This window comes from Ambystoma mexicanum, chromosome 9 (assembly GCF_040938575.1).
Source record: "Ambystoma mexicanum isolate Mex_15411 chromosome 9, UKY_AmexF1_1, whole genome shotgun sequence".
Lineage (NCBI taxonomy): Eukaryota > Metazoa > Chordata > Amphibia > Caudata > Ambystomatidae > Ambystoma > Ambystoma mexicanum.
This window is the reverse complement of record NC_090931.1, coordinates 256,745,810-256,772,623: the sequence shown is the minus strand read 5'-3', so window position 1 is coordinate 256,772,623 and position 26,814 is coordinate 256,745,810. Positions and strand designations below refer to the sequence as shown.

The 26,814-nt window shown below is 44.6% G+C and overlaps 1 protein-coding gene across 3 annotated transcripts in view; it reads left to right on the top strand.

Moving 5' to 3' along the window:
- The window catches only part of LOC138487934 (40-kDa huntingtin-associated protein-like), a 567,453-nt gene that overhangs the window by 517,612 nt on the left and 23,027 nt on the right, over positions 1–26,814 (top strand). For all 3 annotated transcript variants that reach the window (XM_069614571.1, XM_069614572.1, XM_069614570.1), the window contains 2 exons: positions 25,211–25,257; positions 25,341–25,396. In XM_069614571.1, the coding sequence (XP_069470672.1) occupies positions 25,211–25,257; positions 25,341–25,396 (103 nt within the window). The remainder of the gene's footprint in view (positions 1–25,210; positions 25,258–25,340; positions 25,397–26,814) is intronic.

The following is a 26,814-nucleotide window of genomic DNA, read 5'->3' as shown; positions in this document are numbered from 1 at the left end:
GCTTCTTGTTCATCCTCTGACAAACTGGCCTGTCGTCTGCTCCAAAGGGAATACCGACTCTCTGTCCTCATCAAGAAGAGAGCCCACATTCAAGCCATTTTAGGCGGCATCTAACAACTCGGCCGAACTCCTGCAAGGAGCTGGCCAACCCTGCTGCAATCTCTACCCCTCCTGTTGCCTCCCAGGCTCTCTGCAATGCCCTTGCCTCTCACTTTATCTAAAAAACCCAGGACTTCCTGTCCACCCTTACTCCGCCTTCCCTTGCCCGCCCCTCTCTATCTATGCCTGCTGACCCTCCTTGAGTCACCTCCCCCCAATCCTGTTCTCGTCCTTTCCTAATTTTTTCCCCGATGAGGTTGCTAGACAAGACCGATCTATGAAAACCTTGTCACAACAGGTTCATCCCTGTTCCTCTAAAACCATGAAGGACCACATTGACACCCTTGCTCCAGCCCTTGCTGACTTTTGCAACCACTCTTTTGCCTCTGGATCTTTCCCCTCCCCTCTGAAGCGCACTCTTGTGCATCCTCTTTTCAAGAAACTCACAGCTGATCCTACCTGTCCGGCTAACTATCGCCCAATTTCCATTAATCCCTTTCTGGGCAAAACTGGCCATCTCTCAGATTAACCTTCATTCTGACTCTGTTGGCTGTCTCCATGACCACCAATCTGGCTTCACAGCTGCCAGAAGCACGGAAACTGCTCTCCTGAACATCCGTGAGGATCTGCTCTCCAACCTTGACGCTAACATCCCCTCTGTCCTCATCCTACTCAATCTCTCATCTGCCTTTGACACGGTCAACCATACCATCCTGCTCAACCGTCTCTGTGATAACCTGGGTATCACTGATCAAGTTCTGGCCTGGCTGACCTCTTTCCTCTCTGACCGACCCTCCCAGATCAAACTTGAGTCCTTCCTATCATCTATCTCCCTCTCTACATGTGGTGTTCCCCAGGGATCTAACCTCTTATCCTGGCTTTTCAACCTGTACTTGCCAACTCTCGCCCACTGCATTGCCATTTTCCGCTCATATTTCCATTGCTACGCTGACCATACTCAACTCATCTTCAGGCTCCCTTCAGCCACCTCCTCTCCTTCTCTCATTTCTGATTGCCTTACTGCCATTCAAGATTGGTGTTCCGCTAACGATCTCTGTCTGAACGCCAGCAAGACTGAAATCCTCCTCATCGGAACACCTTCTCAATCTTTTCCCCTCAATCTCTGGCCTGCCTCCCTTGGTCCCCTTTCTCCCAAACACTGGTTCTCTCTAGGTTGGACTATTGTAACAGCCTTTTTCTAAATCTACCTGCCTCTTCTCTCTGCGCTCTGCAACTAATCCAGAATAGGACTGCAAGAATTGTCCTTTTCCTCAAGCCCTGGGATCGTATCTCTCCAGCTCTGAAATCTCTCAATTGGCTCCCAGTGGATGCAAGGATTACATTTAAAACCCTCTGCATTGTCCACAAGGCTTTCTGGGGCCTGGGTCCAAAATACCTTCAGCTATACCTCTGTAAATACCTCCCCTCTCGAATTCTTCGCTCCTCCTCCTCCTCTAGTTAGTTTCTATGAAACTAGCTGGGGGTAGATCTGTGTCTTCAGCTGGGGCCTCCCTCTGGAACAGCCTCCCTGCCACTCTAAAACCTGAGGAAAACTATCTCAGGTTTCGGGAGCACCTCAAGACCTTCCTCTTTGCTTCTGCCTTTGCCCCCCCTCTCCCCTGCTGATCTCTTCTCTTGGCACTGTGCATCGGGACACCCTCTGTCCTCTGGTCCCAGGTTCCTGCTCATTCTGCCACCCTACCGCACTGCCTCCGGACCACCCCTTGCACTGGGGTTTGTATCTGTACCCATACAGCCCCCCCTTTTTCCATCCTGCACTTATCAGACCGACCTTGTCTGCTGCCTTAAACCTAGCACTTGCCACTTGACTGCACTACCACTTTTGCTGATTTTATTATTCATTCATTTTATTATTTAGCCTGTTTCTCTTTTGCTCTGCACTTTCCACTTTCTCCCTCCCATGCACTTTTCCCTTCCCCCTCTCCCATGCACTTGCACATTCTCAATGTCACTGGGCCTAGTAAGATCGTTGTTTTGTTCTCCCGTTCCCCTCCCTTGCATTGTCGTGCTCTGAAACACCTGTGTATAAGCGCAATATAAATAAAATATCATATCATATAATTCTTCTTGAACTCTCCTCTGCTTTCGATACGGTAAACCACAACATCCTGATCTCCTGTCTCCGTGATACCCTGAGCATCACAGATCAGGCCCTGACGTGACTAGCGTTCTTTCTCTCTGACTGTCCTTCCCAGGTGGAACTTGGGTCCTTTTCCTCTGCTATCACTCTCTATACTTGTGGTATCCCCCAGGGTTCTGGTCTTATCTATGCCCCTGGTTTTTCAATGTCTACATGACCCCTTTGACCCACAAGATCTCTGCCTTCTCCTCCAACTTTCAGTGTTATGCAGATGACACACCGTTCTCCTTCAGGCTACCCTTGGCCTCTTGCTCCTCCTCGCTGATTTCTGATTGTCCGCAATTCAGTCCTGGTGTGCTGCTAATGATCTCTGCCTTAATGCCAGTAAGACAGAGATCATCCTCATTGGGACCCCTGCTCCCCCTTTCCCACTTTCACTCTGGCCAGCCTCCATTGGTCCTGCGCCCACCCATCAGTCAGACAAAGAAATCTGGGGGTCATCTTCGACTCTACGTTCTCCATCTCTTCTCACATCTCGGACATGTCAAAAAAGTCCCACTACGAGCTGCACCTCCTCAGATATATTCTACTCTTTCTCACCTTCCCTCAGAGGCTCACCGTCTCCAGAGCCCTGGTTCTCTGCAGACTGGACTACTGCAACAGTCTCTTTCTCAATCTTCCTACTTCTACTCTCCGACCTCTTCAACTTATCCAGAACAGAACCGCAAGACTTATCCTTGGCCTCAAGCCCATGGACCCATCTCTCTGGCACTGAAATCCCTCTGCATAGTACACAAGGCTTTCTTGGCCCGGGGCCCTTACTATCTACAACGCTCTCTTCCTGAATACTCTCCTGCTCGAGCCCTCCGCTCTGCCTCCTCCAACTGTCTGCGGGTGAGCTGTTATTCCAAACAGAGATTTGGGGTAGATCCTTATCCTCTGCAGGTGCCCCGCTCTGGAACAGCCTCCCGGCCCCTCTCCATCTTGAGCCGGACTTCCTTAAGTTCCGGAAACTCCTCAAGACCGTTCTCGTCTCTTCCTCTTTCTCTCTCCCTCTCCCCTGCTAACCTCCTTTCTCTTCTCTCCTGCTTTCCTCCTTCTTTCTCTCCCCAACTTGCTCATTTCGCTGACTGGTCACATGGTGCACCTCCAGAGACTCACATGTCCCAGGCTTCCCCGCCAGTCTTGCACTTGCCTACGGGCCTCTGCACTCTGCTTGGCACTACTGCTCTCGGAATACATTCCATGAGAGGGGCAACCACTCTGCAAGTAACCGAGGACCCATCTGGACTCGGTGCACGTGTCCCCACTCCTCGCACTTCCTGTCTGCGCACTTGCACAACCTTGAATGTACTAGGCCTAGCAAGTTTGTCTGTCCTGTCCTTCCTCAGTCTCCCCTCCCCAGCTTCATTGTGCCTGAAATACTCATGCATAGTATTAGATGACCAACCACCAATCAATCTGAAATGTCGCCAGGCATAGTACGGTAGTTTATTCTTCCATATGTCATTTTCCCTCTCCACCCTCCCTTTCTCTCCCCACTCTCTGTCACGCACTTACACTAGTAGAAATGCCTCTGGACTAGTATGCTAGTTATTGTTGTTAGATCATTCGGAATCTTCTAGGCCTAAGAATGACCACTGTATTTCCCTTTTTCCCTTATCTTCTTGAAGCCTTTTGAAGCACTTCACTTGTGTATATGCGCTCTACAAGTAAACAATTACAAATTACAAATAAGTTCCTACTACGATCCCCCTCTTACGGGCTCAGATCCCTTTTAAACCAATGTCCGAGAATCATTTCTCGGGTGACTCACGGTTCACCCCGGATCCCCCCTCTGCAAGGCCCAGATCCCTACCTTTTGGTCAATTAGTCTCCGTCAGCCGAGCTCAGACCAATTGTGATTTACCTTAAACTATCTTAGACTTTCGAATTTGCACAGAGTTTAGCTTAACCTGTTGCATGACCACTTCGATTTTGTTATTCCTTTTTCTCCCACTCAGCATCAGTTGGATACCTAACAGAGACTTTCGAATGAGCGCCCACGTGCCGTCGACCCACTCTGTGTATGGTATTGTGAGAAACCTGAAGGTGTCTCCCTAGCTAGTCCCCAGGGAACCTGTCATCCAGGTGGCCAGGACATGTCCATTGCTATTGTATCCAATTCCTGGGGGTGGACCAATGAAGGAGGATCACCTGGACCGGGGCTCCTCAGGGAGTGGAAATGGGAGACTGAGCGGAGAGACGTGGTATTCTCCTTCTTGCAACACCTTTTCCCCATACTGCCACGTAAGACATTCAGAAACACTGCCCCCCCTTTTTCCACACAAACACTTTCGCACACCACCAAAGACAACAGACTAACTCTAGAGCTGTTAACCTGACATGTCCCAACTAGGGGTGTCACAGTATTGGTTTTATAGGTTTATAGGTTGCCATATGACAGTATATCAGCGTTATTGCGGTATAGCAGGTGGAGTTAACTAATCTTAACAAATATTTTCTTAAAGCTCATAAATTTTCAGCATTTTGAAACTTGTCTCTGCACATTTTTAGCTGATCCTCCAGGAATCTAAGGCAGCTGCAGATTTGGTCTTTCATTGCACGCACTCGTTGATCGCCTTGAATGAAAGCGTGACTAGTGGAAGTGTTCAAATGCACATTTTGAGCAATGAGCTTGCTGCTCAGTAACAGGTCATCGATTTGAAAGATCGGCCTCGACCTGCATTATTTTGGAACCACATGGCATGGGCATCATGACCCCTCACTGCGATCAGTCATAAAAGTTTGTTTTGATAACGCTTTATCCGATTAAAGTGAGAAAAATCAACTCATGTGAGGTCTGAAAGCCCATGTCATTGTGTTTCTTTTGTCAAAATGTCATGGCCAACACACACTCACCGAATGGTTGCATATTGTTAAAATCACTATAGCTTGTTTACCATCTGCCTGGTGTATTATAAAGGTCTGATGTTACAGTCACCACTGACCATGTAATCCTAACAGGACAGCGTTCAGTGGGCGCTGTTGATTTCTTTCTTGTTTCTTACAGTACATGTTCATTTATCTTCATAAAGATAGTGGCACAAACACTTTTTGAAAATGGCAAAGTTAAAATACATATCGACACAAATATGGTCTGGACCGCCCCCTCACCACAGCCCCATGATTACCATTTTCTCCAGTTCTGAGGGCATTATGTCCCTTGTCATGTGAGTTGAGACTGAGGAATGCTTTCATGGGTGGTGTCACAAATTGAGGATAGACCTGAGAAATATCTCACCCCCATTGCTATGGCTACTTCAAATTGAATGTAGAATCTGTCCTGCCTGCTTGAGTCCAGTGCCATATGCAGAAGGCAGGTGAAGAGTCAAGCGAAGTAACAACTCTAGTGCCAATGTGCAAATCTACACGGAGGACAGCGGGGAGGGGGAGCAGTTTATATACTAGCACAAAGCACTGATGGGCCCAGTTCATACAGTCTACAGAGATGACGTTTTTTGTGGAAATGCATCAGAAGGGCATCCAGTTAATTCCCCCCTTTGAATTCTGGGATGTGTAGTTCCCCATCTTTCAAATTGGTGGGAAAACTACAAATTGGCTGATCTTTAACCCAACTCTACTGATCACAGAGAAAGAGCGCACCCACAACATACATCACTGGGAAGGCTCCAGCTAGTCTGACTGGGCCTTCACAACAACATCATATATGGCACTTCCATCCAACAGCCAGTCAGGGGGAAGGGACAGAGTCGGGGCTTCCCAGGACTTTGGGAAAACAAGGTAATGGGTAATAGAAAGCAAGAGGCCACCGGGGCCATCTTGTTTTCCATCAGGAATCAACTGATCCCAATGGCAGGGCCGAGGTATCCCAAAATGGAGGATACTCCGCGCACCTGTCAAATTCAGCATGGAGCTGCCACCAGCCCATACCCTGCTCTGTGGGCCACCCACAGGTGCCCAAAAACATACACTAGGGGCACAGGGTTGTACCCCCACCCATGGGTGCCATAAGGGTATCCCACGGGTCCGCTCACCAAACCAAAAGAAAGAGCGCTGCACCGCCAGGAGTCCCACATGGACTCCTGCGCGGAAAACACGACAGAACACACGATAAAAAGCAGTAAAGGACAAGGATACGGAGGCCCTGTCCCTCCGATGCATTTCCAGCATCACAAGGGGCAAACTCTAAAGTCCCAAGAAACAGTGTGAAGCCCGCAGTGGAGTAAAGGGCGCGGCTGTTGTTGGCTGTGCGGCTGCTGTGATCTCTCCTTACCTGCAACCGCGACTTGCTCCGATTTGTGTTAGTCTAACGGCTGGAGCCGTTAGTAGTTGAAGTGAGCACTTTTTCTTCCTGGTCTGTCACGTGACTGGAGTCACGTGACCCTTCTTTGACCACACCTACAGGAAGAACTATAAGAGCTGCACGCAGCGGCCCTTGCGGCGTGAAGCCCGCAGTGGAGTAAAGGGCGCGGCTGTTGTTGGCTGTGCGGCTGCTGTGATCTCTCCTTACCTGCAACCGCGACTTGCTCCGATTTGTGTTAGTCTAACGGCTGGAGCCGTTAGTAGTTGAAGTGAGCACTTTTTCTTCCTGGTCTGTCACGTGACTGGAGTCACGTGACCCTTCTTTGACCACACCTACAGGAAGAACTATAAGAGCTGCACGCAGCGGCCCTTGCGGCGTGAAGCCCGCAGTGGAGTAAAGGGCGCGGCTGTTGTTGGCTGTGCGGCTGTGTGCGGTAAGTACTCGCTCCTAATAATATATCTGGCTAAGACACTATCCTACTGTTATCCTCCCCATCGAGTGATATAACCCTTCAAATGGAGCCCATCAAACCACGAACTCGCCTCCAAGGCAAATTGGATGAAACGCTATCCTTGGCAAATAATGGTCCTACTAAAATAAATACAAAAGGACAACGAACCCTGAAATTATCTTCCCCTCCGCATGTAGATTTGGCGTTTGATTCACAGCAAGCAGATCACCAGGCCTCGCATTTAACAGCAATTCATCACTCTTCTGGAAATGCAATGCCAGTAATACAGTTAATCCAGAATACCGAGCCGGATCCTGTCTTGCCGCCACTTCCGCTCTCCCAACCTGCGCAAGTGGAAAGTAATTCTATATTTGACGACCCCAGCTATTCACAAACCCTTAGGGATCGAGCGAAACTTGCAAAACAACAATGGCAATCTTCTTATTTATTAAACAAAACGACTGTCAATGACAATCCAGAACCACTCCCAGCTCGTACTGCACGGTTATCGCTTGATATGACTGAAATCAATGCAATCATGGATTCCCAACAAAAAAGAGAAGACATTATCGGAGCTAATCAGAATTTAACAATAGCTCCAAAAATAAACACATCGACCCCAATTGTCTCTAAGGGTCTCTATGCACATATCAAAACCTCTCCAAAGACTATTCAAGATAATATAGAGCATGACTCGTTCTTACCTCCTAAGATGTCTGAAGTAACAGACGACTTTCAAGACCAACCAAACAGACTACCTACGACGATGTTGGAGCTACAAAACTCGCTAGTCGCTGTACTTTCTGTAGCTATGATTCCTTTTTTAAAATTACAAGAAGCAATGGTAGATTCTACCAAAGATCAAGCCACTCTACTGGCAATGATTATGACTAAGCAAACGTATTTAGAAAGTTTTATTGGAACTATCCATGAACGTTTAAATCATGAGGCGGAAACATCGAGGATATGGCAAAGCCGACTCGCCGAAGTCGCAAGATCAGATCGTGCCGAGAAACAAAATTTAATGGAGACTGTTTCCTCCATCACAAAAAGAATGCTAGATGAAAAAATAAAGAAACAATCGCTAGTGCTGCCCTCTCCTGCAAGTCTAGCAAAACAATCTCAAACTATTGACAGCACTGTACAAACTGACGTTCCAAAAACAGAACAACGACACGATTTTGAAGTACAACCAATCAATAGCGGTACACTAGATCCAAATCATATGATGCCTACTCCTAACTCTGAACCGCCGGCATGTATTCCTTTTGACATCTTTGATTTGACTAAACGAGGCTCAGTGGGAATATCACCTCTTCCAAAAACAAACAAAAAGAAACCCACAAAAAAAATACAAACGGGGTCACGGGCCTTTTTAAGAAAAATGCAAATTGTACAAAAGTCCGTGCAAGAAAACACAATCAATACCGGAAGGGAAAAACAAAAAAAGTTTAAATCTAGCAGCCTGTCAGCTGTTGCTGCCTCTACGTCAAGTGATACTGGACCAACCTCATCCAATAAAGATGTGGACAAATTGCAATCGGAACCACTAGATGCACTACTGGCCGTTATAAATCAAGACGCCCCTAATAAAATCATTGCATCAGTAATCGATGGCGAGAATAACTCTGATGACGTTACAACTCTTGAAGTTGTGACACATAAGACGTTCAGCTCTATAGATCCACAAGATGAGATCTTTCTTGTGCTGGACGAATGTAAAGAATCTTCCTTTGATTCTGTGGACTCGAGTTACACCTCTAGGCACTCCTCTATTATTTCTTTAGAATACTCAGAAGTGTCCGAGGATGACTCAGGGTCACAGTCAGAAGTGAACCAGAAATCAAGTGACAACATGTCTCGTTCAGCTCAACCGGACCCTCCACTGATTAGACCGACCTTTCTTAATTGGAAAACAAGGTCTCTTGCTTTCAGAATTTCTCTAGCTTCCTGCGCAGCAAGTAATGATGAGGCTGTAATATTGAATAGAGCAAATGTATTACGCCTCCTAAATGCTATTCCACAAACGGCGGATATTAAATCCCGAGATATAGAAGTAATTCTATTTCCTAATAAAAACAAAATGGATTCTGTACAGATAGATTTTTATTCCGAAAAACTTATGAATCGTGTATTGTCTACTACAAAACAATTGGAAATCCTGGGATTTGAAGTTAAAAAAATTACTGTATCAAGCCTTTTGGCTTTGAACAAATACACTCACAAACTTGCGATAATGGACTCCTATCGTCATAATAAAACAATTGTGTACAACAAAACCACAAAATATAATGAGGAAAATTCATTATTTGATCGAAATGAATTTACAAAGAAACGCGGGATAGGGAGAGATCTAGAACGGTCCCTCGACACAAATGTACTATATAACGATCATCGGTCCACGACCAAGAAAACATACTTATAACAATCAACAAGAAATCCAACACAACTGAGCGTGATTTCACTATGCTCGTGGAACACTCGAGGCCATAAACATCTTTTTAATGAAGGATCATCTGTGCTTTCTGAAACTGAGATAATATGTTTACAAGAAACCTGGCTGAAAGAGGAGGTAGTCTGCGAAGGGTTCATTACATTATCAAACCTTGCAATCTCCTCTCAACTTGGACGTCCAGCCTCAGGTATGATGATCCTAGTGAAAATCAATCCATTTTGGAAAATTATAATGAGAAAGAACATCCATCCTTGGGCTCAGTTTGTGACCATTCTTATTTCAACTTTATTTACAGACCAAGATCAATGTAAGGATAATAACTATATCACTATATTTAACATATACTGGAATCCGTCAGCAATGAACGACCATAAATTCCTGGAATCCATACTGGACGAAATTGATAATATTGTCTTACTCAATCATAGAACGGTCTTTTTAATTGTAGGGGATTTCAATTTCCACTTATTTGACAAACAAGGCCAAAAACTGGACAGAAATGCATTATCAGAGAGAGCAAAAAAATGGGTAAAAGAATTATCGATCCGTAACATCACATTAATCGACCCTGCTGTGGACAACAAAGGAATCCCGATTCCAACATGGTCCCGTAACAACACAAATTCTATTATTGACTACATTTTTTCATCAGAAGGTTTGAAAACTCTAATAACTTCGATTGAAAATCTTCCTCAACCTTCCAGCGATCACCAACAAATAAGAATCACTTGGGATTCAGCAACATTAAAATATCCACGAATAATTTTGCCACCTCTCGAGATTAATAATGCTCTTAATAGAATTCGTATTAAAAATCATCAAATACCTGAGTTACTGTCAACTTTTAAAGATTCTACACTTCATGATCATGCAAAACTTAACTATAGTTGGATTCTCGAGAAATACCATCATCCATCACATAAAAAAAACCATCCTATTGTCTGTCATAAGCATCAATTCAATCTTGAAATTGCCCAGAAGAAAAAGAAGCTTCAAAAACAAATTAGACAATTAAAAAAATTGAAAGAACCTGACTTTGAGACCAAAATAAAAAAAGAAAAACAAAAATATTCTAATTCAATTAAAACAATTAAAGCTCTAACTAAACAGAATGACGCTGAAGCAATTTTAGCGGCTCTAAAAGACAAAAACTCAAGGAACTTTTGGACTCTGCTGAATCCTGCTTCTAAAGTAACCGCTATGACCCAAGAAGTCGAAGCTCAAGAATGGATAAAGCATTTTACATCCTTGTATAACACCTATCCAAATGCGTCTCTAATTAATGAAATGCAAAACAAAGAACCTTGGAATCTCAACTGGGATGTGGAGGATATAAGAATTACCATCATGGAGTTGAATCCTTCCAGAGCACCGGGACCCGACGGTCTATCTAATGCTACCCTTAAAGCAAACCCGCATGAATGGGCATCCTTCTTTTTTCTTCTCCTCCAACTGATAGAAAAAACGAAACAAATTCCGCAAAGTTGGACGTTTGCCGTTTTGATTCCCATCTACAAAAATGGAGACCGCAAATCCCCTGCAAATTATAGACCCATAGCCCTGTTAGATCCCTTGGGCAAATTATTCGCAGGATACCTTGTTAACAAACTCACCAATTGGGCAATGGAAAATGACAAACGAGACCAAAGACAAACTGGCTTTATCAAGAAAGTTGGAACAAATGTGAACTTATTACTCCTGAACCTGATTAAACATGAGGCGATACAAAAAAAACATCAAATATATGTAATCTTCATAGATTTAAAAATGGCCTTTGATTCGGTGAACAGGTCAAAGCTATGGTCCAAACTGACAGCCTGGGGTTGCCCAGACTCTATCTTGCACCCCATCATGCAACTCTATTCAAATACTTCTGTTAGAGTTCGCTTAACGAACGACGGTACAGTTACTTCTCCTATTCAAACCTCCAATGGCCTGAAACAAGGATGCCCTTTGGCTGCCTGCTTGTATAATTTGTATACATTTGACTTTAGCAAACAAATCCAAAACTCGGTAGCAAATCCTCCTAAAATCAACAACGAAACTGTTCAGACTTTAATTTATGCTGATGACATCATCATTCTGGATAAGACTATAGCGGGCTTACAAAAATCTCTAGATAAAACCCAAGAATTCATGCAGGAGAACGATCTAGTGATTAATTGCAACAAAACAAGGACGATGAGACTCGCCCCGCAGAAAACCGATAAACCCAGCCTAAAAATATTCTTAGATGGGAATGAGATCGCCATGACAACCTCGATGAAATACTTGGGCGCGATGATCAACTCCTCTGCAAATGAACAGGAATGGAAAAATTACTTAGAGGACAAAGCCAGATCTCTGGCCAGACAAGGCTGCTTCTTCCATAGGAAGTACGGCACATATTCTTTTAAACCAATAATAGCCTTCTACAAACAAAAAGTAATTCCTGTTCTATCGTATGCTTCTGAATCCCTCATCAACTATGAATCCATTAATTGGACTAGATATGAAGCACTGTTTTGGAGAAAAACCTTATCCCTTCCAAGATCTTTTCCTATGGCTAGAATACGATTCGAACTAGCTCTCCAATCCATTAAATCCATCGTTCTATGGAAGCAAATGGACCTTCTTAGAAAAATAATCACAAAAGATAAGATCCCGTCATTGGAAATATTGAGAGAAAAAAAAACCGCTTTCCACATCACAGCACTTACAAAATGGAGCTCTAAAATTAAAATGGAAATGCAAGCTGGCGATATATCTGAGGAAATGTTAATTAATAGACCTCAATATGCCAAACGCAAAATTCAGACGAACGACTGGATCCAAACCATCGGTGATCAAGACCAATACAAAAGACATCTAAAATGCCAAATAGAATCAAGAGCCTTACACGAATTACCTGCTTATCTAAACATCTTTCCGGATTGCTATATCCGTGACCTGTTCTTCCGATTTAGGCTGAATATCCTACCAACACAAGAGTATCAAGCTATGATTGATAAAACAAATAGAATAACACCATACTGCCGTTTTTGCAAAATTGCAACCAACAAAGAAACTTTATTTCATTTGGTTATGGTCTGCACGGCCTTGATAGACCAAAGATCACTACACAGAGACTATTTTGGTATATCAAATAAACAACTAACAACCAGTGAAAGATGGGACAATCTGCTAAGAGGTCAAGATCAAAAGTTAATTTTAACAATTATTAAATTCTGGATAGCTATTAACAAATGACATTTGAAACGCACGAAGGAAGCAGAAACAAGGATTATATGAGATTCCTATTTTATAATGTCACTTTGTCTAGTTTCTTTTGTTGTATTTTATTTTTTATGAAGAAATGAAAAGTTTGTAAAATCAAACAAAACATTTTAATAAAAAAAAAAAAAAAAAAAAAAAAAAAAAAGAAACAGTGTGTTGACAAAAGTGAACCCGGTAGAGGGATGTCCATGGTGAGCTGTTTAAAAAGACATTAAGATTTGTGAGTGCTAAAAGAGAGATTTATTTGTGAAAAGCCATAGTTGAACCCGACGGCAGGGAGGCTGATATTCGAGAAGTGTCTACAAACAGAAGAGGGAAACCCAGGGGTGAAGAATCATCACCTCAAGTACAATTCAAAAAAATGTGTTGTTTGTAATTTGAACCTATCAGGTCCTCGGAAGCTGGAGATGCAACTTCCGAAGAACCTGATATTGATAAGAACTGTTTGAGGGGTCTGCGCTCCCGGATGAGGGGGACCCAGGGGTGAAACCAACACCAAACATACATTTGGAACAGAACTTCTTTTGTTTGTCGTTTTTGAACTGCATCAGGTCCTTGGGGGACGAGATGTTTTGTAGAAAAGAGACTTAAGCACCGAAGGTCCTGATACGTGAACCAGAACTGTTGTCTCGTGCTGGGAAAGCTTGAGAGTCTGCTGTGCTCAGGACTCCCGCCTTGTCCCGTGCTCGAAACGTGGGAAAGGGAGACCCCTGGATAACACATCCTGAGTTATAATTTGTTAAAAGATTTCTTGTGTACCCCATCCCACACTCTTTTGTATTTAGTGTAATGATTGGCAATAGGTTGTTCTTAGTATAGGCCCTTTTATTTGTCATAACGCCATTAGGACTTTTTATGGTCGTAGCTTGCTCCCATCTTAGATTAGCGTTTAGATTAGGCATTTTTCCAACCTACCTATACAGTTTAATAAACACCCTTGAACTGTGCTCACTTGTGTCTGTCTATTCTTGATACCATGCCTTCCTTACAGTATCTTTTGTTGCCCTCCCAAAGTTCAAAATGTACTCCTTTGGTTCCTATTATATTTGCGTCGCTCTTTGCAAACGCCTCACACACTGATCTCTTTGTACAATGCGGCTGCTTGCAACCTTGGTTCAAAACTTAGTCTGATTTGATATCAGACTCTCCAACTCACCGACTGTGCTGTCTTTTCTGATGCTGCTTTGTTGTAGAAGCCAAGGACAGTAACGGGAGGATAGCTCAGCGGCAGCGTGCGCATCTGGAAGCAAGACGACACGAAGCAACAATAGGTTCGATCCCCGGGTCCGTGCTTAGAAACCTCTGGGTGTTTAAGCGCGTTATAAATACGTAACTAAGACAAAACAAAATAAAAAAAATAAACAAACACTATTACGCAACTAAGAAAAACAAACAATTCCTGTAACAGCGCCTCGATGCCTGCGGGCTGTGTGAGTGCTTTATAAATGTAAAAAAAACCACAGCGGCAATCGCTCCTCCTCGCCTTGGTTATCGATGCGGGAGAGCCCCGGGTACCTCTGACACACTGTGCAGGTTTGATCAGCCTTAGTTCTGGTCTTTGGTTTCTTACTTTCCAAGGCTCACGAAAATAAGGGTCTTTAGAGGTCATGGGTACTTCCCTCCTTGCGACTCTTTGGTCTCGCCATCGTTCCACTTGTATTAAACTGCCCTCTTGGAACTGGTCTTTCCTTGTGTTGTTGGCCTCGTTCAGAGTTTGCTTTCGTGCTCTGCCTTTTATCCGTGTGGGGAAGCGTGATGGAAGTCACGTGTGTGTAGTAATCCGTAATTGCCTGACCTTGCCTGTCCATGGTGTTGGGACATGTCAGGCTCTGGTGTTAGTCCGTTGTCGCTCACGGTGAACTGTCCGTGAGAAAGTGTTTGTGTCGGAAAAGGGTGGGGGAGTTAAATATCTAGGTATCCTACCTGGTAGGATGGGGAAAATGCGTCATTGTGAAGGGGGTACCGCGTCTCACCCTCCGGTTTCCCACTTCCACTCCCCGAGGAAACCTCATCTAGGTGATCCTCCCGCACTGGTCCACCCCCAGCAACTGGATCCAAAAGCGATGGCCGTGTCCTGGCCACCTGGATGACAGATCCCTAGGGACTAGCGAGTGAGACACCTTCAGGTTTCTCACAGTTTGCAGGGCTAGTAAGGTGGGGGACAAAGGGTAATCTAGTGCTGTGTAATAGAGTATTCACTGAGCAAATCTTTCATGCCATATGACTCTAATGAGAAATGCCGCAAGTCTTATCTTTAAATGATAGGGGCTTGAAATCCTGCGGTAAGAGAGTAAAACTGTTTCAGATGCTACTCCATAAGGATGTGGATACATCCCTGATACAAGAGACACACTTGATAAAAAAAGTTTGGGGGTGCATGGAACAGGAGCTTTAACGTACAATGTTTTGCCTCAGCACAGGGGAATGGGAGGGAGTAGCGATAGTATGTAAAAGCAGCCCATCATATTTTTCACACATTCACGGTCTATACGAGAATAGATGATATACTGCTAGCGGACACACTGAGAGAGTGCGTAGCAGATGTGGGAATAGGTGACATAACATTGTCTGACCATGCTACTGTGATATTACAACTGGAGTTGGGATATCTAACAACACCAGATTGCTTGTGTACGCTGCCCCCACATTTGTTGAAGGTCCTTGTTTTACAGGAAGAGATCAGAAAGCAAGTAAGGGACTACTTTGCTGAGAATAACCCAATAGGCCCATCACACAATACCACCTGGAAAGCGTTTAAGGTGGTGGTGTGGGTTAGATTCCTGTCCATGGCTCGCACATAGCTAGGCTTAGGAAATGTGAAGGAGAGAAGTTGCTAGTAGAGCTCAGAGACGCAGACACAATTTATAGACAGACTGGCTCTCCCAAAATACTTAAAAAACGTACAGCGCTGAGAGGGCAACGCAATACCCTGAATGTTAAGAGTGGAAAGATCCCTGCTTGCCGGAAAAGCACGTTCTATGAGAAGGCAAATAAATCAGACAAACGGCTGACTGGAGCATTAAGGGACAAACGAAACCAAGCGCTTATTAAGTTAAAATCCGGAAGGCGTCTTAACCTATGATATGGGAGGTACTGCAGAGACATTTTGTGTCTTTTATGAGAAACTATATACTGGTGATGAGGCAGGAGTAGATGCGTGTCGCAAATACATTGAGGGGGTTGCTATGAGGCGGCTTACAGAGCAGCAAAGAGAGAAGCTAGAGGCCCCGATCATGAAAGAGGTCACCTGTGCGATCAAACTTGAAAGCGATTAAAGCTCTTGGCCTCGACGGCCTGACGAACCAATTCTGTAAATCATTGGCCGGAGAACTTTTAAGCCCTCTGGTTAACTTATTCAACTCCTTTTTATCTTCTGGGATGATATAACACACGATGAACAAGGCGACGATCAGTGTGATCCATAAACCGGGTAAAGACCCGGAGAACTGCAGCTCCTATTGCACTCCTTAACTCGGACGAAAGGATTTTCTCTAAGATTGGCACTGAGGCTAGAAAATGTACTCCCTGAATTGATCCACTCAGACTAGACTGGTTTTATCATGGGACGACAGACGTTCGATAGCATACAGAAGATGACCCATTCCTTGAGGGCGAGAAGTCTTTTGATACGGTCAGTTGGACTTTTTAAAAAGAGGTACGGAAAGGGGATGGGAGTTGGCCCTAACCAGACAAAGTGGATTGCAGCTATCTACCACAGCCAGCGGCCTGGGTCAGAGCTAATGGCATATGCTCAGCCCAATTCACACTACATAGGGGTACAAGACAGGGATGCCCACCATAACCACTCCTTTTCACGATGGTGATGGAACCATTCACACAGAGTTAGAAAACGATAAGACATGCAGGCATCCAGTTTGATGGGGTAGAACACAAACTGGCGTTGTTTGCAAATTTTGTCATTTTGTCGCTGTGAGCCCCTCGCACCTCCTTACCAGCATGCAAGATGAATTGGGGGAAGTATGGGATGGTTTCAGGATTTAAAGTAAATCTGGAGAAATCGGACATTTTTAATCGAACTACCCCTCTAGAAACTAGCTCATATGTGAAGGATACACTCCCATTCCGGTGCGCGAAAGAAAGTATCAAATATCTGGGTATACGGTTATCCGCCAACTTAAATAGACTTCATGCTATTAATTATCCTAAGATATAAAATATAAGGCAGACTTAAAAAGAAGGAGCAGAATTATTCTTTTATTTGGTTTGGAAGAATCAATGCTATGAAAATGAATGTACTTCCACGACTACTATATCCTTTTCAAGCCCTACGGACGAGTACTTCTGACATTTCAGAGCAAGATTACTACGTTTCTTTGGAAGGGGAAACGTAGTAGACTCACTATAACTGTTCCGAGTGTGAAGGCATCATGAAGCAAGACACAGACAACAGATTCAAAGTTCAAACAAAAATGGTTTATTAACTTAAATGTCAGGATGGTTGATGACCTAACCTGCCCAATGCGAAAGTGGGATTTGCCTACCTAAAGAAAGGATAGTCAGAGTCAGTAAGTTCAGCTTGAAAGGCTGTCTGTGTCCAAAACCTAGACTTGCCCTCACAATTAAAGCTAAAAAATGTGTAGGGATATCAGCATCAAAAGAAATAGTGTTCCAAATAAAGTTCTGAGCTTCTTCCAGCTCTGGGCTTACTTTCCAGCTCCCCTTCCTCACGTTCAAGACAGTTCCACAAAGTCTTGGGGTTGCCTTCCCCAAGAAGACAACACAGTTCCAAACCGAGATCTCGGGGTTCCTTTCCCCAAGAAAACACTGTTCAAAGTTAGTCTCAGGATTCTCCTTCCCCAAGACACCAGCTTGCTCAGCTTGCCAGCTTGTACTTAAGGTCAGTCTTTCAATATTCAAAACCAGTTCCAGGTAAAGATTATACTCCTACTTATTGATAGTTCATACAGATTGCTTTCTTCTGCTTCACTTTGGCAATCTCTTTCAGGAACTTGTAATTGCTTTCTGGATATTTCTTTGGCTTTCACAGACACGGTATACCCGGTGTAGGCGCATTTGTCGGACCACACAGTCCACCCACTACAGGTCACACAGCCGGTCACCCTAGGCTTGCTGGCCCACACAGGTTCTTCTGTAGCTGCACCTGTGTTCTGGTTCACGTTCACTTGGCTCTCTTTGCCAGCCTTTTAGCTTTGCCACAGCGTGTTTCACTCTTTGCCAGTCTCCGGACTTTGGCATGGGTTTTGTTATACAGTTCACTTTGTGGTGCTCTTTTCCCTTCACCACATTGCTCTCACACTACTCAGCAATAATCCATACTTGCTTTATATTGCATTTCATCAGATTTGCTCTTAACTTGCATATATGGTATTCAGTCTTCACACCAACTTGTTGTTTGCACATTGGTTTATTAAAAGCTTTCATATGCTCATTAAAAGCTTTCATTCAGTTCGGTATTCGATAGTTCCCATTTTATTATTTACTCACACTATGTAGTAATAAAACCATTTACTTTGGTTCACTGTATCTTGCACATTGCTCCTTGTTCATTCGGCATTCCCTTTTGCCACGGAACAGCCCCAGGAACACCACGGTTCGAGTGATTCCTTTCCTTCACTCACCAGTCTCTAGCGTCTCCTCTGGGCGGCTGTCAGCTTCTGCTCTGCTCCGCATTCACTTTGTTCGTGGACGGCGAGCCCCGCTCGCAGTTTGATCCTCTCTCTGTGGGCAGGGTCTGCAGGACACGAGCGGAGCTGCCGGTAACTTAGAACAATTGGATTTCTTCTCCGGCCCACAGCTCTTGATGCAGGCACTGGCAAGTGAGGCTACCAATACAGTGTCCTTCGCACGGCCCTTCATGGCGCCGGCGCCACAGTTCCTTTCAGTTTTTGCTGGCATCCTGGTTTTCCGACAGGACCACCCTCGGCTGCCTCGTACTCTGCAGGATTGCTCCCTCTGCAGGCCTTCCTGCTGGTCTCTCTCTGACCACAATTATTAAGCACTCTGGACATGCCTGACCCTTACACCAGTCTGTAGGCCTCTTCTTCCTCTCAGTACTGGAGTGGTGAAAGGATCTGTTAGTGTGCATTACTCCTAGTTGCCTCTTCCTCGTCTCAGTACTAAAGAGGAATGAATGAGAGGAAATGAGGGGAGAGGGTTTACAATAGCCTATAAAAACAGGGGGAGGGTGATGTTGATTCTCATTTGGAAAAAGGGGCTGCCAGGTCTTGCCTGTGGGTATCCTCTCCCCAAGGACCCTCCATCCAGGTGATCCTCCCTTTTCCACCTCCAGGTTTAGGATCCAAAAGCAATGGCCTTTTCCTGGCCACCTGAGAAGAAGATCCAAGGGTAGGAGGTGTAGGTGTGAGGATACCCTCAGGTTTCTCACAGATGGCCGAAACAGACAAAGGGGATTGCATGCCCCAGATATTCAGGCATATCACGAAGCAGCTCACCTACGCATATTACGGGAATGGTGTCAAACCGAGTCAACCCAACAGTGGTGGGCAATGGACACAGCAACTGGCGGTCTACCTTTTGTGCAGTATGCTTTGGCTCCCCAGACATCAGAGACCACAATCGATTTACAGGAATCTAATCACGAGGACTACCCTTATAGGAAGGTATAAGGTAGCAATACAGACAAATCTAACTACATTCCCTTCACCGATAACCCGTATACATAGCAATCCAGATTTTAATCTAGCTAGGTCCATTTAGTGGTTGGAAAGAAAACGGGGGCTAGTTTATAGCTGACATGTTTAGAGGGGCTGAGGTTATGTCCTTTCTTGAGTGTAAATGAGAATACAGCCTAAGAGAACAGGACTGTTTCCAGTATTTTCAGATGCACCATTGGGTTATGAGCAAACCAGTTAGGGAAGCGGCCAACAGGGCGCTGGCTCCCTTTGAGAGTTTGGTGACTAAGTCAAGCACAACGTAGGGACTTATTTCAACCCTATACCATATACTACTCCAAGCTAGAGGTCAGAAAAAAATGGGCCTACATGCATGTGTGGGAAAGAGATTTGGGGAGACAAATCACTGATGGAGAATTTGAAGGGATCTGGAAGAGAACAAAAAAGGTTGCTAGGGCAGTGCAACTTAAGGGGATGGCATATAAAGTAATGTTGCGATGGTTCCTAACACCAGACAGATTGCGGAAAATTTACCCAGATTTGGAAGGGAGATGTTGGTGGGAATGCTCGGTGATCCAGATGTTCTGTGGAGAAATAATAACACAGCTCCAGAATAATTAGTCTGAACTTTCTTTTTGTCCCGGGGCTGATACTGCTGCGTATTCCTGATAAGCATATGTAGACAGTACCATAATAACCCTACTGCTATTGGTAATAGAGGCACAGTGGAAAACCAAAGAAGCGCCACACATGAACCTCTGGTGGGTAAGGCTGTAGTCGGTGCTAGCGATGGAAAAGATGGCAGCCAATATGCAAGCAGACCGAGTGGGTTTCCCCCAGAATTGGAAACCACTGATGACTTACCTGTCCTCAGAATGTATGTACGGCACTTGTCCTCATAGATATAGGCCTGTGAACCCATTTGATATAGTAGACTTGTAAGGTACCGCATACAGAAAAGGACGGAGCCTGTAAGGGGGGGGGCCTAGCTGTAGCACACCTGAAGCTCAAGAGTGGAAGACAGAGGGAAGTGAGCTACAGAAATAGACCATGTTCACCCTTAGATAAACTCAGCAGCGCTACATTCAGGGGGAGTGGCGGGAAAGGGAAGTGATGGGGAGGAGAGCTCATGAAAGTTTTATGTTTTATGAGGACATTGGTTTTGGATAGACCTGGCTTTTACACTACTTTTCTGTCAATTTTATGATAGATGTGTATGTTCATGCTCACATTTAGTTAGACATAAAATGGTACAACGATGTTACATCGGCAGGTGTTTTTCGCTGAGTTTTTTGCAGAAAATCTTTGGACGAAAAAACGAAATGACAAATATGTGGGGGTAAGGGGACATAAGGTGTAGGGTGCGTGGGGAATAGTGACTACATAATAACAAAGGCGAATTTGGGGGGAACCCCCACAAGTATATAAAAACAAAAATGCAATGATTTTTGTTGGCTGAAAATGTTCGGCAAAAAACTCACCAATGTAAGAACATAGAACCACATAAAACACGAAAAATGCTTCTGAAAAAAATATACATTTTTCATGTGTCTCAATCAGTGTGAGAGACAAATGGGAGAAACGTGAAATTGATTCTTTTAAAACTGATAGTGAGGTAGGTTTCTTGAAATTCATAACAATTAGCTGAGAAAAGCTAGATTTAAGATTATACACTGTAAACTATTATGTATTTTGCATTGAGACTGGATTAGTCTGTTATGTCCCGTGATGGGGTGTCGCAACTAACCATTCGAGGCGCTTCAATAACGTTCCATAGGTTTTTATTTGGATATTACAAATCGGTTCAGCTGAGAGATTCTTGGGTATTCTTAGGGCCTACTGGGTTCTTTGAGAATGTTGGCGCCAGGGATGTCTCTATCGCTCTACTCTCCCTTGGGCTCCACGCACCCTAATCCAGGCGTCCTTATTGCAGTTAGTTCTCGCGCAAAGTAGCCCCTTCTGTCTGTTCTCTGACTTCAGCTGTTGGTAATTTTCTCCCTTGCTTAGTATTCTCTGGAGTTGGGGAATGGTGCCTTCTTTCACCCAGTTCCACCGGCTCATGACTTACACACTACCTCGCCTGACCCTCTCCTACTCTTGGTCCCAAGATGTATCTCCTCTCACCACTCTATTATCCCTTGTATCTCACACTCTGCCTTCCTACCTTAACCCTTTGATATTACTTCTCCTTTTAATCCTATACTCGCTTCCAATTTTTGCTCCAATTATCACTCTGCTACTCTCTCCTTTATCTTCTCCTCCCTCGCTAACTCCTTACCACCACTACTACCTACATAACAACTACCAACTTCCTGCCGTTCCCCCTCTACTACTCCATAACTGCTACAGACCACTACTGCCTCTCTCCAGTACCACTAACATTTACCACTACTCCCCCTCTACCTCTACTACCACTTCTGTACTACTCTCTCTCTCCTACTCTCACTACTAGCACCTGACTCCCCCCACTTTTCTACTACTCTACTCCTCCTACTGCACTCATTCATTAGGCCCACGCTGAAGGCCTGTTTAGACCGTGAAATGTCGGAACTGAAAGGGTATGTCGCCAAAAGCGTGGAGGGGCTAAAACATTCAACTGACCCCTCTCTCCAACACCTCCGCACTCCTGCCGCACGCTCCTCCGCTGGTCTCTTGGACGACCTCTGCCACTTCCTGTCCTCACCCAAATAACACACACTAAACCATTCACACAGACCTTCTTAAATACTCCCACCTCCCAGGATTGGTTGCTTAACTTGTCCAATTCACTTAGCTTTCTGGAGGGGTGTGTAAGGAAGGCACGGTATCAAACAGTGAAGACAGACACAAGTGATCACAGTTCAAGGGTGTTTATTGAACTTCAATGTGTCGGTTGAACGCCTATCTAACCTAAATCTAAGGCTGGAAGCAAGCTACGACCATCAAATAATAACGCAGTACTAGTCGAGTCTCTGTCAAAATGAAAGGGTTTATACTAATAAACCTATTGCCTATCCTTACTTCCTAATACAAAAGGGTGTAGGACAATAATGTATGCAACAAAGAAAAGTGTTCAAGAAATACTATGTCAGGACGATTAAGCCGTTGGCTTCCCCAGCCACATTTTCAGCACGGGGCAAGGCGGCACGTTCGAGCTTTGCACACACTCTGGCTTCTCTGGCATGAGGATACAGTTCAAAGCATAGATATCAGGGCCTTCTGCCAACGTTTTTTTCCAATAACAGTCTCTTACTGCAGAGGCCCTGTCGCAACAAACAAATCTCAGTTTCATTCCTATCAGGATCTTCACATGCACAATTTCTTGTTTCCAGTATTCATCATGGGTCTCCCTCCTTCAGGCTTGAACCCCTGTTTACCACAATGTTTACACTTGGTCTCCCTCCTTTGGGCTCAGACCATGGATCTCATCGTTTTGGCTTGGATTCTCTTGATATCAAAATCGAAGACTTTCGAATGTGCAATGGGTTTTGCTTAAACCATTGCAGAACCACTTCACACAATGTTCTTATCAATCTTTTGGCTTTCATTTCTTTTGGCAGGATACCTTACAGAGACCTTCGATTGAGCACACTCACGGTGCCGGACCACTCTGTTAACTGTATCGTGTCTTTCCTTCTCAAGTTCAAACATTCATCAGCAGTTTAGCTTTACTTGCGTCTTTCATAACATGTGTTTAACAATGTTTGTTCCAGCATTTCTTATACAATGTTGCGCTTGCAACCTTGACTTCAACACAGACTGGTCCTGCATTGGTCTCCCCAACTCACCGGCTGTGTTGATCGCTCTGGTGCTGCTTTGTTCTTGGAGCCAAGGACGATACCTACGTGGCTGCTGCTCCTCCCCACCTTGGTCGGTCACGCAGGTGGGCCTTCGGTATCTCCGACACACAATGCAGGATTCTTCAGTCCGGTTTCCTGGCCTTATGCTTTCTGCCTCAAAGGTTTCTTCAAAGTAACGGTTTCTTGCCAAGGGTATGTCCCACATTTCAAGCTTCTAGGTTTCCCGTCTTTCTCCCCTCATTGAGCTGCTGACTCGAAACTGCTGTTCATTCGTGTGCTTTGCCTCGCTTAGAGTGTGCTCTCGTGTTCAGCCTTTTATCTGTTTGAGGCAGTTTAATGGAAGTCAGGTGTGAGTGATTGTCAGTAATTGCCTTACCTCGCATGACCATAGTAGCGGGACATGCCAGGTACACTGCTCAGGTGCGAGTCTGTTTTCTCCCAGAGTGGGATGTCTGTGTGGCAGTGTTTGTGAAGGGCAAAGGGGGTGGGGGGACCGAGGGGGTTCCCACATATCCTATCTGGTAGGAAGGGGTAAAGGTATTATACGGCAGGGATACAGCATCTCGCCATCCGGTGTCCCACTCCCACTCCCCGAAGACCCCTCAGCCAGGTGATCATCCTGCACTGATCCACCCCCAGAGTCTGGATCCATATGCGATGGCCGTGTCCTGGCCACCTGAGAGAGGGATCCCTGGGCATTAGCATGTGGGACACCATCTGGTTCCTCACAGGTGTGACTGGAGAAGGACTTAGAGAGGCTTCAAAAAGGGCTTGCAAGCATGCCCCTTTCTCCATGCCATCTGACTACATTTATGGGATGAAAACCCCAGCAAACTGGCAAGAACTATTTCCCTTATAGATTGAGCATGTTAGCATTTAATAATTCATCCCTGGTGGTTTGGTAGGTTCTGTAAGGCTTTTCTAGAGGTCTTGCTAGCAGGTCCTTGGTCGATTAGTGATATCTTTCTTCGTGGACACCAGCAGACACGGTCTGCTATAGCTGTGTTCAGTTTCTACGCGCTGTGCTGGTGTTGTGGCGTATGCGGCTTCCTGTGGCGTTGGTCTGCTGCTTCCTGCTGTGACCAGTGTGGTCACATTGGCGGTGTCCTAACATTGGCTGTTCCACAGCCCTGCGCCGTATTCCGGGCTGCAGAGGGACCCGCTGCAGCTCGACCGCCCTCTTCCTCGGGTAAGCACAGGTAGGCACCTACGGGGCTGTTTGAGGGTGGGCTCCCTCCTCCCCTGACAGGGCCATGAAGGCGACCTGTCACAGTCCTTATGCCCAAAATGGTCACTTGTTTGAAGGTAGACATGCAAATTGTTGGGGGAAGTTGCCAATGACTGTATGCTACTCCAGCTGAAAACATTATTGCTTTATGACTTCTCTGTGGTTCATGTTATGACCATTCAAATTATGAAATAGCTGAAATCTGATCTCATAACAGACAGAAAATAAATAATAAAATGTAAATCAAGCATCTGTGGACAGGCATGATTCGGTGAACAAATGACAAGAACTGAATAGAATGGAATGAAGATCTATGTACGGATGGGGCTCATAGTACAAGGGATGGTCCCAAAGTATGAACAGGTTGACATGGCCAGGTTACAGACCTACGTAGGTTAATCATTTGTGGGGGGGGGGGGGTAGGCGGAAGTGGTAAATACATTTTTTTTTGCAGATGGGGGATGTTTACGAAGCCTTCAGCCAGGGCATGCTTGAAGAAACTAGAACTAAAGTATGAGGAAGTAAACAAATAAGCCCAATAGTAGTCAGTTAATTGCACATTGCCAGGAATCTGGTTTGTTTAATATGTGTTTAATGTTTTTAATATATCATTGAAACAGTAATAGAAAAGCATTTAATCAGTGAAAGCCCCATCAAAGGTGAGGCAGATCATGTTGTTCTAGTGTAGAGGGAAAGAACGTCCAACAACAGACTGCTGATCTTCTTTCGTGGGATAGAGCAGGATTTAGATTCCTGTGTTGTACATGCTTTCTTTTACCAGTGATTTAAAAACATGGTATTAAGCAAAAACTGCAGCTACTGCAGAGATACTCGACACTCCCCTTCTTTGCTGTTCATTCTTGTAGTAAGCTGTGAATTCCTGCTTTTGGACTTTAATACACAGTTTTGTTTGATTTCACAGCAAACTATCTGCCTGAAGGGATGTTCCTCCTCTTGCAGTCAGTAGTGGTAGGTAGCAGATCTTATATGGTTTTCTAATGTGCAAACACACAGTTTTGATTCCCAGTTTGCAATTGTGCTTTTTATTTCAGATGGCTTGCCAAGAAAAAGATAATGAATCTTTGAAAGTTTTACAAGTGGAGCTTTGGTAGGTACTAATCTCAAGTATCTCAGGATGTCTTATCACTCAAATATGTTTCGTTTTGGACACTAAAGTAATTCTGTACATTTCAATATCCTTGAGCAGTACACACTGATGTTTTGAAGCACATCCAGGTCTGCTGTTGTAATTGCAAACTAATGCAAGGCAACCCTTTGTAATTGTAAATCTGGTCAGCTGTTAGGGGATCACCAGAGACACGAGGTCAGCCCTCTTCCCTGTTGCCACTAAATGTGCAAATATTACTGGGTATTTCTCAGAGACAGACTTTGGAATATAAAAGGTATGCTGTTATTAACTTGCACACCCGGTCCTCCATCCACTGCAAATGCAAGTTTTAATTCAAACATTGTTTTAGTTCCTTAAATATGGGTCTCTGGTTCTGTGTGCCCACACCTCTTTCCACTTCATGTCCAGTCACCCCAGCCTGGCTTCTCATTTGTCTTAAATTAGATGGGCCAACTAAAAGGTTTGGCAGAAAAGGGAGGCTGGCTCTATTATCACCTTTATTATTAGGATGCTACGCCTACACACATGGACTTCTGCTGTTTTGATCACATGTGTAGAATACCCCATTGAAGCAGTAGTGAAGCTGTGTTTGATGAGAGGTATTTTTCCAGTGTGGGGCCATACTCACAGCAGTGTTGGCTGAGTTGCAATTTTCCTTTGCTTGTTCTCTTAGTCATAGGCAGACTATTGTCTAGAAACTGCTCGCACACCACAGAACATCTAATGCATTACGCTCCACATAAATCCATCAGCTTTCTCAAAATATCTACATCCCTTGAGCCCTTGCTTCAGATTATTAATTTGAATTTCAGATTAAGAGGCTACAGGTAACTCGGAACTCAGCTATTAGGTTGATTTTCTCACTGAGTAGAGTAACTTGTTCTTCTATCTCTTAGTTTAGAAGACAGTTACACTGGCTCCCGGTATCTCAAAGGATTCTCTTTAAGGTGCTATGCCTGGTATTTCGGGGGATCCATGGGACGGCTCCAGTTTATCAGAGCGCAAAGATTCTGTTGTACCAACCTCAGAGAGAGCTGCGCTCCTTGGACCAGTTACTTCTGCAGATCCCAAGTGGTACAACGGCCACCTGGGACGGGCACTGGTTCTCAGTCCTTGGCCCTCAAATGTGGAATGCTCTCCCACTGAACCTTCGACTCCATGAATCTCTAATATCCATCAGGAAGCAACTGAAAAGATACCTATTTGCGTAGTACAGAATTTACGAGTATTCAAACTCTCTGCAACACTGACAAATGCATAGACGAACACCCTGCACTTAGATGCACTCGTGCTCGGTCCCCTCAAGGGTATGCACGATATAATTCCTCAAATAAAATCACAGCAAGGTTAATTATTTGGCTTGATGTTTTCCACAAATCTGCTTCAAACATCACTCT